The 18,062-nt window shown below is 37.1% G+C and overlaps 1 protein-coding gene across 9 annotated transcripts; it reads right to left on the bottom strand.

Moving 5' to 3' along the window:
* Positions 1-523: 523 nt before the first annotated feature.
* On the bottom strand, positions 524-16,162 carry si:ch211-69b7.6 (neuroblast differentiation-associated protein AHNAK). 9 transcript variants are annotated; one of them, XM_049465504.1, is made up of 7 exons: positions 16,039-16,162; positions 12,657-12,692; positions 12,387-12,501; positions 11,949-12,121; positions 5,860-9,010; positions 4,648-4,698; positions 524-4,260 (listed from the first exon to the last, which is right to left on the bottom strand). In XM_049465504.1, exons 2-7 carry the CDS (start codon positions 12,657-12,659, stop codon positions 1,160-1,162), a joined length of 6,594 nt encoding a protein of 2,197 aa, XP_049321461.1. In that variant the 5' UTR covers positions 12,660-12,692; positions 16,039-16,162; the 3' UTR covers positions 524-1,159. The 9 variants fall into 9 exon arrangements, with proteins under 9 accessions (XP_049321461.1, XP_049321460.1, XP_049321462.1 ...); XM_049465503.1 differs by having other exon boundaries at positions 524-4,698; positions 5,860-6,477; positions 6,865-9,010; positions 16,039-16,161; XM_049465505.1 differs by having other exon boundaries at positions 524-3,550; positions 4,322-4,698; positions 16,039-16,161.
* Positions 16,163-18,062: the final 1,900 nt, after the last annotated feature.

Here is an 18,062-nt window from a genome sequence, read left to right on the forward strand (position 1 = left end):
CAGTGGGTTAATAAAAGTAGGTTTTATGAATGCAGTTACCTAATAACCCCATATTATGAGTACTGTTACCCAAGTAAAAGGAAGTTATCATTGCACTAATACAAACATGACCGTTTGTTTTGACTGTCTCTTTTGTTTTGTTTTCTTCTCTTATTGCATTTGAATACAGATAGAAAGCACATTTCCATGGAAAAATTACCTCATATTGAATATATTCTATAATATTTAAGTGAATCAATCAAATCAACAAAACAATGACTTAAAAAACGGTTTAGAAACAGAATTAATAACATTAAGTTCCAGACTATTTTATTTTGTAGCTATAAAGTCTGAATTATTATAAAGCCAACTTTATAATAATTGACCAAGTCTTCATACTTCATAATCCACTGTTTAGACTGTACACTGTATTTTCTAGATTGTGTTCACACTACCTGTTTTTTATGGAGACATTTTCTACAAAAAAAACCATTTCCACCATTTTAATTCCAGTGAATTTAACTAAGAAATAGAATCACAAAAGTTTATAATTGCTTTAACTTTAGCTTTTAATAAAGTTGTTATTTACAACAATGCATATAAGCAATATATTTAAAAAAATTAAAGAACAACAAGTTAACAAAATGAAACCTCAAAAACCCAACAAAATATTTCCATTACAAAAATAATTTCTGTATATAAAAACAGAAAGTCATTTACACCAATAACATTTCCAATGTTTTAGACAGTATTTACAAGCACATTCAAAATCTGTCAATTAACTTAACAATGACAACATTTGTGGAAAATATAATTCACATACAAACATTCATTTCAGATAGTTTACTTCATGCTGAATTCATGCTTTTGTTGTTTCTTGTCGTTTACTTCAAAATGTATAATGTTCCTTTGCATAGTGCTACAGTATATAAGAGCAAGTCACTTAAAAAATCACACATATTCACATATCAATATGTAAACATTTCATATCATGAAGAACGTATCTGATCATGTGATTTTTCCATTATTTGGTGAATTACAACTTTAATCCATTTCCTTTACAGATGGCACAAGTTTCCTTTAAATTATATACACATGCATATTAACATACATTTTACAAAATATGAACAATTGAATCTCCATCAAAGATCATCTTTGCCTTTTTAAACATGAGGATCCATCACACTAGTGTTAATAATTTAAACTTTGACCCTTTTAAGGTGCCTGTTGGTACTTCAAGATCCATTCCTGATACCAAAGATTCCAGATCTCTCATTTTTAAACTGCTTTTTGAAGTTTTTCCAAGCTGATTAGGATTCTTTGTCTCTGAATCTATATAAACACTTGGGCCTCTGATTCCAGTTTTCAAATTTTTCTTAGAAGGGTGTCCCATACTGCTCGATGTGATGGTGTCAATTTCAGGAGCCCATACAGCACCATTAGAATACTGAATACTGTCATCCAGATCCAAACCATGTGTCACTTTATAGTTCCCTCTTGGGCTCTTGGGTGATGGCACTTTAATTTTAGCAGTAGGCACACTTGCCTCCAGATGTGAAGCTCTGAGGTTAGCTTCAGTACGTGTTGGACCATCAATGTCCATATCAGGAGACTTCACATTTATTTTTGGTCTGTTCAGAGTACCTTCAGGTAGAGTGAACTCAGTCCCTGGGGCATCAATTTGTCCTTTAACTTTAGGAACCTTAAAATCTGGACCTTTAGGAACACCTAAAAGTCCAAATGTAGGCATTTTAAGTTTTCCTGAAGGAACATCAGTACTGAATTCGGGTGCATAGATATCAATCTCTGGCTGTTCATAAGAGGGGCCTTTAACCTTACCTGAAGGGAGCGAAAGGTTTGGTGAATTGAATTCTCCTTTAATTTTAGGACTTGAGAGGTCCATCTCAGGGCCCTCAACTTTAGGCCCTGATAATCCAAAATCTGGCATCTTAAACTTGGGCATGTTCATTTTGCCTGATGGTAAGTCAGTTTTGGGACCTTTTAAATTAGCTCTGGGCCCACTGATGTCAATGTCAGGAGAACCTATGTCTGGCTTTAGTTTGGGAGATGAGAATCCCAAATCTGGTTCATCCCAGTCTCCTTTAACATCTAAATGTGATCCTGTAGGTCCAGAGATGTTAAATTTTGGTGCTTTCAATTTGGGCATTGTAAGTTTGCCTGATGGACCATCAATATCAACGTCAGGACAGTTCAGGTCAAGCTCTGGTGATCTAAATTCTCCTTTAATTTTAGGAGCTGAGAGATCCATCTCTGGTGCTTTTACTTTAGGTCCCGAGAGTCCAAAATCAGGCATCTTAAATTTGGATTTCTTGATTTTGCCTGATGGTAAGTTAACATCTGGGACTGAGAAGTCTGTTTTCGGACCTTTTAAATTAGCATTGGGACCGTTGATGTCAATATCAGGAGAACCAATGTCTGCATTCAATTTGGGTGATGACAGATTCAAATCTGGCCCATCCCAGTCTCCTTTAACATCCATGTCTGGTCCTTTAAGTTTTGGAATGCTAATTTTAGGTGCTTTCAATGTGGGCATTTTGAGTTTGCCTGATGGACCATCAATATCAATGTCAGGAGAGTCCACTTCAAGCTCTGGTGATCTAAATTCTCCTTTTATTTTAGGATCTGAGAGTCCAAAATCGGGCATCTTAAACTTGGGTTTATTGATTTTGCCTGATGGTAAGTTCACGTCTGGGACTGAGAAGTCTGTTTTGGGACCTTTTAAATTAGCATTGGGACCATTGAGGTCAATTTCAGGTGTAGTAATTTCTGCATTCAGTTTGGGTGATGACAAATTAAAATCTGGCCCATCCCAGTCTCCTTTAACATCTATGCCCGGTCCTTTAAGTTTTGGAATGCTAATTTTAGGTGCTTTTAATGTTGGCATTTTGAGTTTGCCTGATGGACCATCAATATCAATGTCAGGAGAATTTAAGTCAAGCCCTGGTGCATTGACTTCTCCTTTTATTTTAGGAGCAGAGAAATCCATGTCAGGTGCTTTAACTTTAGGTCCTGAGATTCCAAAATCAGGCACCTTAAACTTGGGCATGCTCATTTTGCCTGATGGTAAGTTCACGTCTGGGACTAAGAAGTCTGTTTTGGGACCTTTTAAACTAGCATTGGGACCATTGATGTCAATGTCGGGAGAACCAATGTCTGCATTCAGTTTGGGTGATGACAAATTAAAATCTGGCCCATCCCAGTCTCCTTTAACATCCATGTCTGGTCCTTTAAGTTTTGGAATGCTAATTTTAGGGGCTTTCAATGTGGGCATTTTGAGTTTGCCTGATGGACCATCAATATCAATGTCAGGAGAATTCAGGTCGAGCTGTGGTGAATTAAATTCTCCTTTTATTTTAGGAGCTGAAAGATCCATCTCAGGTGCTTTGACTTTAGGTCCCAAGAGTCCAAAATCAGGCATCTTAAACTTGGGTTTCTTCATTTTGCCTGATGGTAAGTTAACATCTGGGACTGAGAAGTCTGTTTTGGGACCTTTTAAATTAGCATTGGGACCATTGATGTCAATGTCAGGTGTAGTAATTCCTGCATTCAGGTTGGGTGATGACAAATTAAAATCTGGCTCATCCCAGTCTCCTTTAACATCCATTTCCGGTCCTTTAAGTTTTGGAATGCTAATTTTAGGTGCTTTTAATGTGGGATTTTTGAGTTTGCCTGATGGACCGTCAATATCAATGTCAGGAGAGTTTAGGTCAAGCTGTGGTGAATTAAATTCTTTTATTTTAGGAGCTGAGAGATCCATCTCAGGTGCCTTAACTTTAGGTCCTGAAAGTCCAAAATCAGGCATCTTAAACTTGGGTTTCTTCATTTTGCCTGATGGTAAGTTTATGTCTGGGACTGAGAAGTCTGTTTTGGGACCTTTTAAACTAGCATTGGGACCATTGATGTCAATGTCGGGAGAACCAATGTCTGCATTCAATTTAGGTGAAGACAGATTCAGATCTGGCCCATCCCAGTCTCCTTTAACATCCATGTCTTGTCCTTTAAGTTTTGGAATGCTAATTTTAGGGGCTTTCAAGGTGGGCATTTTGAGTTTGCCTGATGGACCATCAATATCAATGTCAGGAGAGTTCAGGTCAAGCTGTGGTGAATTAAATTCTCCTTTTATTTTAGGAGCTGAGAGATCCATCTCAGGTGCCTTAACTTTAGGTCCCGAGAGTCCAAAATCAGGCATCTTAAACTTGGGTTTCTTCATTTTGCCTGATGGTAAGTTAACATCTGGGACTGAGAAGTCTGTTTTGGGACCTTTTAAATTTGCATTGGGACCATTGATGTCAATGTCAGATGTAGTAATTCCTGCATTCAGTTTGGGTGATGACAAATTAAAATCTGGCCCATCCCAGTCTCCTTTAACATCCATTTCCGGTCCTTTAAGTTTTGGAATGCTAATTTTAGGTGCTTTTAATGTTGGCATTTTGAGTTTGCCTGATGGACCATCAATATCAATGTCAGGAGAATTTAAGTCAAGCCCTGGTGCATTGACTTCTCCTTTTATTTTAGGAGCAGAGAAATCCATGTCAGGTGCTTTAAATTTAGGTCCTGAGATTCCAAAATCAGGCATCTTAAACTTGGGTTTCTTCATTTTGCCTGATGGTAAGTTCACGTTTGGGACTGAGAAGTCTGTTTTGTGACCTTTTAAACTAGCATTGGGACCATTGATGTCAATGTCGGGAGAACCAATGTCTGCATTCAATTTGGGTGATGACAGATTCAGATTTGGCCCATCCCAGTCTCCTTTAACATCCATGTCTGGTCCTTTAAGTTTTGGAATGCTAATTTTAGGGGCTTTCAATGTGGGCATTTTGAGTTTGCCTGATGGACCATCAATATCAATGTCAGGAGAATTCAGGTCGAGCTGTGGTGAATTAAATTCTCCTTTTGTTTTAGGAGCTGAGAGATCCATCTCAGGTGCCTTAACTTTAGGTCCCGAGAGTCCAAAATCAGGCATCTTAAACTTGGGTTTCTTCATTTTGACTGATGGTAAGTTAACATCTGGGACTGAGAAGTCTGTTTTGGGACCTTTTAAATTAGCATTGGGACCATTGATGTCAATTTCAGGTGTAGTAATTCCTGCATTCAGTTTGGGTGATGACAAATTAAAATCTGGCCCATCCCAGTCTCCTTTAACATCCATTTCCGGTCCTTTAAGTTTTGGAATGCTAATTTTAGGTGCTTTTAATGTTGGCATTTTGAGTTTGCCTGATGGACCATCAATATCAATGTCAGGAGAATTTAAGTCAAGCCCTGGTGCATTGACTTCTCCTTTTATTTTAGGAGCAGAGAAATCCATGTCAGGTGCTTTAACTTTAGGTCCTGAGATTCCAAATTCAGGCATCTTAAACTTGGGCATGCTCATTTTGCCTGATGGTAAGTTCACGTTTGGGACTGAGAAGTCTGTTTTGGGACCTTTTAAACTAGCATTGGGACCATTGATGTCAATGTCGGGAGAACCAATGTCTGCATTCAATTTGGGTGATGACAAATTAAAATCTGGCCCATCCCAGTCTCCTTTAACATCCATTTGCGGTCCTTTAAGTTTTGGAATGCTAATTTTAGGTGCTTTTAATGTGGGCATTTTGAGTTTGCCTGATGGACCGTCAATATCAATGTCAGGAGAGTTCAGGTCAAGCTGTGGTGAATTAAATTCTCCTTTTATTTTAGGAGCTGAGAGATCCATCTCAGGTGCCTTAACTTTAGGTCCAGAGAGTCCAAAATCAGGCATCTTAAACTTGGGTTTCTTCATTTTGCCTGATGGTAAGTTAACATCTGGGACTGAGAAGTCTGTTTTGGGACCTTTTAAATTAGCATTGGGACCATTGATGTCAATGTCAGGTGTAGTAATACCTGCATTCAGTTTGGGTGATGACAAATTAAAATCTGGCCCATCCCAGTCTCCTTTAACATCCATTTCCGGTCCTTTAAGTTTTGGAATGCTAATTTTAGGTGCTTTTAATGTGGGCATTTTGAGTTTGCCTGATGGACCGTCAATATCAATGTCAGGAGAGTTCAGGTCAAGCTGTGGTGAATTAAATTCTCCTTTTGTTTTAGGAGCTGAGAGATCCATCTCAGGTGCCTTAACTTTAGGTCCAGAGAGTCCAAAATCAGGCATCTTAAACTTGGGTTTCTTCATTTTGCCTGATGGTAAGTTAACATCTGGGACTGAGAAGTCTGTTTTGGGACCTTTTAAATTAGCATTGGGACCATTGATGTCAATGTCAGGTGTAGTAATTCCTGCATTCAGTTTGGGTGATGACAAATTAAAATCTGGCCCATCCCAGTCTCCTTTAACATCCATTTCCGGTCCTTTAAGTTTTGGAATGCTAATTTTAGGTGCTTTTAATCTCATCTCAGGTGCCTTAACTTTAGGTCCTGAGAGTCCAAAATCAGGCATCTTAAACTTGGGTTTCTTCATTTTGCCTGATGGTAAGTTTATGTCTGGGACTGAGAAGTCTGTTTTGGGACCTTTTAAACTAGCATTGGGACCATTGATGTCAATATCAGGAGAACCAATGTCTGCATTCAATTTGGGTGATGATAGATTAAAATCTGGCCCATCCCAGTCTCCTTTAACATCCATGTCTGGTCCTTTAAGTTTTGGAATGCTAATTTTAGGGGCTTTCAATGTGGGCATTTTGAGTTTGCCTGATGGACCGTCAATATCAATATCAGGAGCATTCATGGCAAGGCCTGGTGCATTGACTTCTCCTTTAATTTTAGGAGCTGAGAGATCCATCTCAGGTGCCTTAACTTTAGGTCCTGAGAGTCCAAAATCCGGCATCTTAAACTTGGGCATGCTCATTTTGCCTGATGGTAAGTTCACGTCTGGGACTGAGAAGTCTGTCTTGGGACCTTTTAAATTAGCATTGGGACCATTGATGTCAATGTCAGGAAAGCCAATGTCTGCATTCAATTTAGGTGAAGACAGATTCAAATCTGGCCCATCCCAGTCTCCTTTAACATCCATGTCTGGTCCTTTAAGTTTTGGAATGCTAATTTTAGGTGCTTTCAATGTGGGCATTTTGAGTTTGCCTGATGGACCATCAATATCAATGTCAGGAGATTTTAAATCTAGCTTTGGTGAATTAATTTCTCCTTTTATTTTAGGAGCTGAGAGATCCATCTCAGGTGCTTTAACTTTAGGTCCTGATAGTCCAAAATCAGGCATCTTAAACTTGGGTTTCTTTATTTTGCCTGATGGTAAGTTCACGTCTGGGACTGAGAAGTCTGTATTGGGACCTTTTAAACTAGCATTGGGACCATTGATGTCAGTGTCAGGTGTAGTAATCCCTGCATTCAATTTGGGTGATGAAAGATTAAAATCTGGCCCATCCCAGTCTCCTTTAACATCCATGTCTGGTCCTTTAAGTTTTGGGATGGTCATTTTAGGTGCTTTTAATGTGGGCATTTTGAGTTTGCCTGATGGACCATCAATATCAATGTCAGGAGAATTCAGGTCAAGCTGTGGTGAATTCAATTCTCCTTTTATTTTAGGAGCTGAGAGATCCATCTCAGGTGCTTTAACTTTAGGTCCGGATAGTCCAAAATCAGGCATCTTAAACTTGGGTTTCTTCATTTTGCCTGATGGTAAGTTCACGTCTGGGACTGAGAAGTCTGTTTTGGGACCTTTTAAACTAGCATTGGGACCATTGATGTCAATGTCAGGTGTAGTAATCCCTGCATTCAATTTGGGTGATGACAGATTAAAATCTGGCCCATCCCAGTCTCCTTTAACATCCATGTCTGGTCCTTTAAGTTTTGGGATGGTAATTTTAGGTGCTTTTAATGTGGGCATTTTGAGTTTGCCTGATGGACCATCAATATCAATGTCAGGAGAGTTCAGGTCAAGCTGTGGTGAATTCAATTCTCCTTTTATTTTAGGAGCTGAGAGATCCATCTCAGGTGCTTTAACTTTAGGTCCTGAGAGCCCAAAATCAGGCACCTTAAACTTGGGCATATTCACTTTTCCTGAGGGTAACTCAACATCTGGGACTGAGAAGTCTGTTTTGGGGCCTTTTAAGCTTGCTTTAGGCCCACTGACATTAATGTCAGGAGCACCAATGTCGGCATCCAAATTGGGTGATGAGAAACCCAAATCTGGCCCATCCAAGTCCCCATTAACATCCATATCTGGTCTTTTAAATCCTGAGATGTTAAATTTTGGTGTTTTCAGTTTGGGCATTTTGAATTGTCCTGTTGCACCATCAATATTAATGTCAGGCGAGTTCATATCTAGTGAACCTTTCATATCAACCTTCCCTTTCATATCAACTTCAGGGAAGGCCAAATTTATGTCTGACACAGCCATTTCAGGAGAATTTGCTTTTAGATTTGGACCTTTTAAATCAGGCTTGGTAAAGTCTTTAACACCTGGTGCTCCAGGTAAAGCTCCTGATAGTGTTGACCCAGACATCAAGCCAGAAACACTGATACTTGATGGATCAACAGTTGTTCTGACCTTTGGTGCCTTTAAGCTTGCTCCTTTGTCACAATCTTTTCTTTGGAGAAGGCATTGTGGGTTATAGTCATATTCGGAGGTTGCATCAATGTTAAGCTCAGGGGCTTTAACCCTACACTCATCTGTCTCTGGTTGATTGGATAGCTTTAGAAACAAGTCTGCATTATATTCATAATCTTCTGGTGCATCAGGGTTAAGTTCAGGGGCTTTAACCTCACCTGCCCCATGCAGATCAGAACCTTGCAGCAGTAAAGCAGAGTTGTATTCATATTGTGAAACAGCATCGGGATTGAGTTCTGGAGCTTTGCATTTTAATTTTTGAAGGCAAGCTGCTACATCTGCCTTTTTGCGCTCTATGGTTGAGATGCTATATAAAGGCTCCTTGATGTGACTTTTTGTCCCATCATTGCTGAAACCCGAGAATGTGGCTTGGCCATTTGGATAACTGGTTGCATCGTCTTGATTTCTTCCATTTGGATCTTCTTTCAGAAATTTCTTGACTTTGGCATTGAAAAGGGTACTGTATGTATCCTTACGCATCTGCAGAAATAAAATGTTTGGAATTAATATTTTGATTGAATTCTACCAATATTTATTACATACTTACATACTTTTCCTTGATCATTTCTTGATTGTTGTGCATGGAAAGCTCAGGATATGAGCAGCTATAGAAATACTCCAAATCAATCAAAATAAATATGGCACAAGATCAAAATATCTCCCACATTCTGATGTAAACATTACCTTTATACAACATGGGAGATGTAGCTGAAATGTACAGCAAAAGGCAGCTCGTCTTTCCTGAGACAGCTAATGTTAGACAAGGCCTTTTCAGTTGGTACATTTCAAGTAGGGCTGCCACGATTAGTCGACTAGTCACGATTATGTCGACTATTAAAATAGTCGACTACTAATTTAATAGTCGATTAGTCGTTTTTTTTTTTTTCTTTGTTTTTCTCTCCAAACTGCTGCGACTGCCTTTCTGTCCTGGACGCACATGCGCAGTAGTGGAAACCGGGGTAGGTAGTGGACGACATCTCAGGACATTATACAGACAGGCTCTGGTTTCATGGCTACCCCGCTACAGAACTCAAAAGTGTGGGATCACCAAGAAAATAAAAGTGAAACGCGTGCAATGCAATATCTGCAATGAAGAACTTGCCTTCCTCGGCAGCACAACCGCGATGCACGAGCTCCTGAAAAGGAGGCATGTTGTGGCTGATTAAATGACGAAGAAGCTAAATTGCTATTTAGCTGCTAAAATTAGCGTAAACAGAGCGTTAACTTAGTACTTAACTTACTCATCTTGATAGCTTTAAAACAGAGGTCACTAATAGGCGGACTGCGATCCGGATCCGGACCCAGACGTTGTCACAAATGCCGTCCCAAACCGATAAACTACAGAGAAGGATTTCATTCTGACAGTGGCTTCTGTTTTCAGTGCTTTTCGGTGCAGTAAACTCACAGATCAGTCATGTGTGGTGTAAAATCACCAAACGCTCTCCTCTGCCAATCAGATCTGTGCAGACCGCTGCCCTGTGTACGGTAATGTACACAATATCTGGACAGAGAGGCATTTTTTATTAATATACTTTTTTTCATAATAGTTCAAACAACCTCACGGTTGAGATGTTTCATAAATGCCAGTGCCTTATCCTTATTTTACACAGTTGTTTACACTTTATGCTAAACAGTAAAATAATTGTCTGTTACAACAAGCTGCATATTTCATTAAAGGTTTAATGAACTATGATTTTAATTGTTTTTATTTTTAGTTAGCATATAGCTGAAATCTAATGTTGGTTGTATAATAGCAGCTGCATTCTATTGTGATAAACTGTGTTTTATATTCAATTAACGTATGATCCGATTAGTCGACTAATCATAAAAAATAATCGGTGATTAGTCGACTATAAAAATAATCGTTTGTGGCAGCCCTAATTTCAAGTGGTAAACATTAAGTCTGTGTTTAAAGATGTAGTAACTGATACACAGTAAAATTGATAGTGTTAAATGAACTCTTTAAGAGTTAAATTTAACACTGTCCTAGACAACATATGGTCCCAAACTCTATAGTGTTAAAATAACTTTTCACAAGAGTTACAATTTTAGACTTAATTCAACTCTGTATAGAGTCATATATTAACGCTATGTAACTCTCATCGGTGTTAACACATTTTACCCCACAGGGTAAAACTACTCAAAATGTTAATTAAAATTTTCACATTTTTTTGTATAATTTATTTTTGTGTATTTTCTGAACTCCTGAAAGCCGAAACCATATACCAGAGAATCTATAAGACATTATAAAATGTGAGCTATACCACAGAATAAATTACTTTTTTATCATATCTAAGCTTTATTTGGAACTAGCGAGACATGACATGCCAAAACTAGAGACATAAAACATGCCAAAAAATGCAGTGGTTCTCCCATTACACAGTAGCATCCAACCCAACACCAAGAGGGTAAATAACGCTCCAGTAATTTAACTCTGAAGAATAACCAACTTTGTGGATTTGTTTATCACAGAGGGTTGTTAGAAAAACTCACAGAGAGTTTAAACATGTTTACACTGTGATTTTAACATTGTGGATTTTACTGTGTACAAAGTGTGAAAGGTTTATTGAGAAGATAGTGACACTGTTCTGTGGTACTTCTCTACATAGCTACACTGCACTAGAAGAGAGAACCGTTGAAGAGGACACCTTTCTTAGCTAGTGAGGATTTAATTAACAAAATAAACATTTTGTACATATGTCTGCCAACATTTATTTAATAACCTCATTAGTTTTGTGTAGGAGTAATATTACTGGATAAACGTTTATGTGTGCCTGTGTATATTGCTAGCTAGCTACATGTGCACTACTAGACAGCGTTAGCTAGCTAACTTAGCTAAGCTAACTTAGCTTAGCTAGCTCATTTGGTGAAGCACAATGCTTTTTACTCTTTCCAGCTTATATAACTTATAGTTCTTTGCACGCTGAAATGTTCTTTTTAAGATTTTCTTTTGTATGTTCAGAACTGTGATGTCATTTTTTACAAATAAATAAAATGTATTTAGTACCAGTTTGTTTAATAGAATCATTTAATAGTCTTAATTTTAGTGAATATAATTATATTACCATTCGTAATTTGAAAATGTTAAAATTAATGCAGTAATGCCTTTTAAAGTAGTCTAATATTTGCTGTGATGCAAATACAGATGACTGTGATAAATGCTATAATAAACATAATAGTATTTTAAAGTAAATTTACTAGCTTAAGCAACTTACTCGAAAATTGCTGCCTGCAAGTTACTGTACATTTCACATTTTTTTTCACAGTTTTTTTCAGCATTCATGAACCTGTTGGCCTGTACCTGCCTGATTTTATGTATCACACTGCTCCAGAAGAAAATTGTGCTGGACCCTGGCATCGCAAAACATGTTCTATAGTTACAGAAATGTGTATTTTATTTTTAACACAGTTAACACACCTCATCTGGAGCTTTGATTCTGCTATCTAAGTCCAAGCTCTTGGTAGCTCTCAGACCTGGTTTTGTCAGCACTTCCACCTTGTCTTGGTACGGTTCAATCAGCTTCAGTATTTCAATCACTTCATTCTTTTTTAGGTGGTCAAAGTGAATTGTGGCACCAACGAGTTCATCTCCTATAGTATCAGAGGACACAAACAATCAACTAGAATATTAATAATGTTTGTTTTTTAATGATTATAGTAAATTATAAAACACATGGTCCAGGGCCATCTGTGACCCTACGATTTCCAGTTTGAAATACCAATCTAATATTATTTGCCACCCTAGTATGGCAAGATGTTTTAAAATATTAAAATTAAAATAAAAAAATCAGTTGAATTATGGCATATCAAGGAGAAAAAGAAATATAAGCTATTGTGTACAGTACAATGAATTTACCTTCTTTTAGTCCCTGATGTTCTTTTAGATCAGGTTTAATTTTGGATACGAGCACACCTCCATTGTCATCATCCTCAAGTTCAAGGTTTGCAGAGAGGCTCCTTTTATGGCCAGGCTGTAAACAAGCATTAAACAGCAATTAAGGTTGGGCATATGCAATAACTGGAAAGCAATTTAATCTAAAGTGTATCGGTTAAAATGCATAAATAATAGTTTATTTCCTGTCAAACACACTTATAAAACTATGGAAATTATAGAAAATACACCTACCATAGTTATAAAAGCACATTCAAGGCTGTTCAACGCCTGTTAAAAAAGAGAAAGAATAATAAGAATTAAGTAAATGGTTATGGTGTGACATTCCTATGCTTATTTAATTTGCCACATACAACAGTATCACTAGGATGTGATGTTAATTTTGTGGCTGATCAGCCATAAACTCATCATTATCATCATAAATATATATATATATATACACCCAGGAGAAATCAACCTACAGTAATGAACCTTGGTTAGTAGCCATGACAGACAAATGCGACATACCAAATCACCTTTATTTCACAGACACTTTTATAGACAAGTATTACATTAATAAGGTCCTGCAACCAGTGGCCCTACCTTCTTTAAACAGTATTACAACAGGACAATCTCAAGAGCTTGCCTTGAAGACACAGATAATACTGTATGCCATGGCCAGCCACATCGCCAAACCTCAAATCTCTGATTGAAAATGTGTGGCATGATATAGAATGCAATCCACACTCCACCCCTACCGCAAAATTTGCAGGAATGCATAAATATTTATGCTGTGTGTAATGAATTACCACAGGACACCATTAGGAACCTCTACAACTTTATGCCAAAATGTCTGGCATGCTGCATTGCATATGTGTGGCACACTACGTATGTATGGCACAATAAATATGTCTTAACAGGTGCCAGTATCAGTCAAAATTTTCTTTCTGGTAACATTTATCTTCCTTCCGAATAGCACTTCAGTTTAATACTTCCATCTGGGTGAAACTATTTTTGCAGTTTTTTTTTTTTGGAGGATGAGTGTATGCATATATACCAGTTATGCTGGTATGAGCAGATCAGATACAGCAGTGTAAATAAAAGAAAAAAAGTTATTGAATGATTGAGCACATAGCAAATTTACCAGTGTTAAATCAACTCTTATTCTTAATTTAATACTTTGTGTGCCAAAATGCAACATTCACAGTGTTACTTCTTTATGTGTTAGATAAGTGGCTACATTTGGAATAAAGGGAAATTATTTAATTTGGGCTTTTTGGTGTACAATGGTGTAATTTAGGCCAAACCATTCATTTAAAATACTATTAGTTACAGTGAGAACTAATTAACTAAAGATCAGAATGCATCACAGAGTTATTAGAATGTTTCTCACATAACGATCCCAGCAAGACGAATACTAACAAAAGATAACTCACAAATGTAACATTTCCTAGACAAAAAAAATAAACATTGACACAAGTGATCTTGCAGTGATGTTAGCAGAACATTAAAAAAAAATGTTAAATAACATTCTGAGAGCATCCAGAAAACTGGACAGATTTAATGTTATTTGTAACTTTCAGAAAATGTTCTACTAACCAAAGGCTGTTAGCTGGGAACCTGTTTGGCATTTCTGTACAGTGAGCTACAATATGTGAATTTCCCTCTGGGATTAATAAATCTGTCTGTTTGTCTGTGTAACGAAAACCAAGTGAGTATCTCTGTTTTCCCTTGCTAGACAGTTATGGTGCCACATGTTTTAGTTTATTTTATAGTTGTGTTTTTGTTGTTGTCACACTACACCCTACTGCATCACACACCACCAAACAATACTATATACACGGTACCAGTCAAAAGGTTGGACACACCTCTTCTTATTCAATGTGTTTTCCTTCTTTTTATGAGTTTTAACATTGTAAATGTAATATTTAAGGCTATATTAAAGCTATTCAGGAACACATGCAGAATTATTTTGTAAAGAACAAGTGTTAAACAATCCAGAATATGTTTTATATTTTAGATTATTCTAAGTAACACATTTAGCTTTAAAGACAGATCTGACAAGTCTTTGTCTTTAATATTAATGTACAATGTAGAAAAAAAATTTAAGAAAGTAAACACTGAATGAGGTGTGTACAGACTTTTAAATGGTAAATTTATACAGTTCTGGAAAAAAAAGACCACTTAAAATGTTTTAAGTGGTATCTTTGATTTTACCAAATTGAAAACCTCTAGAATATAATCAAGAGGAAGATGGATGATCACAAGCCATCAAACCAAGCTGAACTGCTTAGTTTTTTGCACCAGGAGTGGCATAAAGTTATCCAAAAGCAGTGTGTAAGACTGGTGGAGGAGAACATACCAAGATGCATAAAACTGTAAATAAAAACCAGGGTTATTCCACAAAATATTGATTTCTGAAAGGTTTTTTGTAAAACTTCTCTTAAAACTTTATGCATATTATTTTTTTTTGCATTATTTGAGGTCTGCATTTAATAAATGCTCTAAATGACAATATTTTTATTTGGAATTTGGGAGAAATGTCTGTAGTTTATAGAATAAAACAACAATGTTCATTTTACCCAAACATTAATCTATAAATAGCAAAATTAGAGATTTCTTAGAAATTTTCCAGAGCTGTATCTAGATTTGTTTCTTTAAACTTTAGTTTTTGCTTGCATGCATTAATATTACTGTCTTTCTTTTATTGTTGTTAGCATTGTTAGCGTTTTAGTAGTTTATTTTTATGGTTCTATTCATTCACTTTTAATTGAGTAAGATTTGAAAAATTGTTCTTAAATGCATGCCTAATAATCTTTGAAGAAAACTGTGTAATAAAATCATACTGAGCTCTGCATCCTTTCACAGCTGTCAAACAGGTACAGTTATAGGCAGAGATGGGAAAAAACAGAGCCGAAACCTCGAGGTATTCATGGAATTGTTCTGGGAAAGTGTATCGACGAGAGCCAGGAACGGGTTAGGCCAGAACAAAAGAGGACTGTATACTCAGCCACACCCTCTGATCTAACTCCACCTTTTACATGCAGGAAAAAAATGTGACAATAGGCACAAACGTGATACTCTGTTCATTGATATTTCAACAAAAACATATAGGACATGATTTAAGTTGGTCTTGCCTAGATATCAGTGGCTGAGTTCAGTCACCTGTTCTGAATGTAGCATGTGAACCTGGGATCCCATTAAGTATTTTATTTATAATAAGTTTGTTATTAGCATGAATTCAAGTTCAACTACAGTAAAGATAGATTCAAAGAATAAATGCTTAGTTTTGGGGGTGAAATGTAAAATGACTTGTAAAATATGTGATATGTGACATGGGTTGACCCATGGATGCCTCTAATCATACTCTATATTAGAAAGTTTGAGTGTTTATGTTATAAAATCAAAGAGATTATAATTTAATTTAATCTTATGTTATAAGATTCAAATATGTTCAGGTAAAATTATTTTCATGTTATACACTATACACAGTCACTGAATAATATACCTAAAAGTAATGTAGATACACTTAATGAGATAATTACAGTAATAAAACAGTGATAAAATGTATTTTGATTATGCTTGTATTTTAAAAACACAAATTCTAAGAGCAGAAATAAGGTAAAGATAACCTTACCTGACCTTGAATAAGACTTAGTTGATTTCTTTCCAAAGCTTGAAGTTAACTTGCCATAATGATAAGCACTGCTACCACGCACTGAGCTGCAGGACCATGTTTACCTCCACTCTTCACCGACTGTTTATGGGGCGGGCTTCTTAAAGAAGCAGCACACAGTCGTAAGAGTCAACAAACTGGTTTAGGCCTGGCTCACACCTCCGTCCACACACTACCCACAAATTCCAGCTACAAATTGGTATGGCAACCTACCATGCAGGAAAAACACCACTTAAACAAAAAAATAAATAAAGTACAACAAAGTCTGGTCACACCTGTATTCTCCCTCGTGACTCAGAGAAAGGCTGTGGGGCGTTGATGATCAGGGTGGAGAGGCTATTTAATACTGAATACACCTCCTAATGTGCTAAAGTGTACTCGCGTCATTGACACAACACAGTAAATATGTATACAGCATGTTTAATGAGCGTTCAAGAAGACACACCTGATGGTCATGAGATGCATCAGAAAAATGTCCAAAAAAACTTGGGAACATTTTTCTGTGGGAAAGTGTTAAGAAGGCTACATGACAACTGACATAAACATTTAGAAAGGTCTATGTATGTTTATGTATGCTTATGTCCAAGGCGTCCTTCAGAGCAGACTCCAAGGGTGGCTCTGGGTTGGAATCTGTGGTGAACTCCAAGTTGGTTTTTTTTGCCACAACTTCTCCCTCGGTTTATCAACATTGTTCCAACTTCAGATTGTTCAGGCCGGTTGTGAGACAATTGGCACTATCTTACACCCTGCGCAAGGTACTTTACGACGCTCATTGCCATCTAACACCCCATCAACAGTTAATTTTCACACCTTGCGCCTGCGCCGTTTAAAGGGGCTATCAAATGGGAGGGGTAGTTTGGGAGGGGCATCGGGTGATGTATGGGTTTAGAGGCAGGGCAGGAGGGAGAGCTGATTGGCTGAGCTGCAGCAGCAGTTTTGATTGCGGTTGGATGGTTGGATGTCAGGAGGAGGGGGGGGGCGTTATTATTGATTGCCTGATTTGCATATTGTGATGTGTCTGCCAGCTAAAGTACACAGAAACAGAATCCTCGATTATAGCACAGTTAAACCTGTGAGGGCACTGCAGAGGCGGAAATTACCACAATAAAAGCGTTTTTTAAGGGTTAGGAAATGTTTATAATAATTTAAGCAGGACTGGTATTTAATTACTTAAAAGGAACACATTTTAGCTATTAATGGAAAAGTGGCTGCACCATTAAAATACCATTACGCCAAAGTCAGTGCACCCGTGGTTTTAAAGGGAATGGCAAGTGGCATGCTGATTGGTTAATTACGCCCAAAACACACCCATGATTAATTAAAAGAATTAGTACATATGTACCTTTCCCATCGTTGCGAAGACAGTAACACACCCTAAACCAAGCTGTGTGGTGAACGATTGATGGCTCGTTAATAGATTGCTAGAATAGAGGCCTTGAGGTTTTTGATAAGATGCAATTATAATTCCTCTACAATCCATTTGTTTCCCCATTAAGAATGAATGAGGTGTAAAATGATCTTAGCACACTTATCTACTATATTTCTGCTTACATTTTACACATACATTTTAGATATCTTTTTTATACCAGGATCAAGGAAAGATTCTTACTCCAAAAGTTGTCAGCTGTCTTAAACAACGATTATGTTCATTTTGATGTTAAGTTGATTTTTAAATTTGTTTTATCTGTTTTATATGGGTATTATTTATCCGTTAGGTATTTTTCTACTCTTGATATTCACGTGATAGTTGTCTGTGTAACTCGGGAAAAAAAAAAAGTACTTTCGGAATAAATAAAGTTATATTTTATCTTACGTGACAAAAGTCTACGGCGTATCTTACACAAGTGGCCTATGTTGTTGTGAGCATATGAACATTTGCGTTGGTGTGTCTGTGTTGTGCTGCAAATACACCACCAAAACAGCAGCTAAAGGTGGTAATGCAAAGATTCTTAGCGTACCTATCACAGTTGCTTCAGTCTGCATCA

Source organism: Astyanax mexicanus, chromosome 16, assembly GCF_023375975.1.
Source record: "Astyanax mexicanus isolate ESR-SI-001 chromosome 16, AstMex3_surface, whole genome shotgun sequence".
NCBI lineage: Eukaryota > Metazoa > Chordata > Actinopteri > Characiformes > Acestrorhamphidae > Astyanax > Astyanax mexicanus.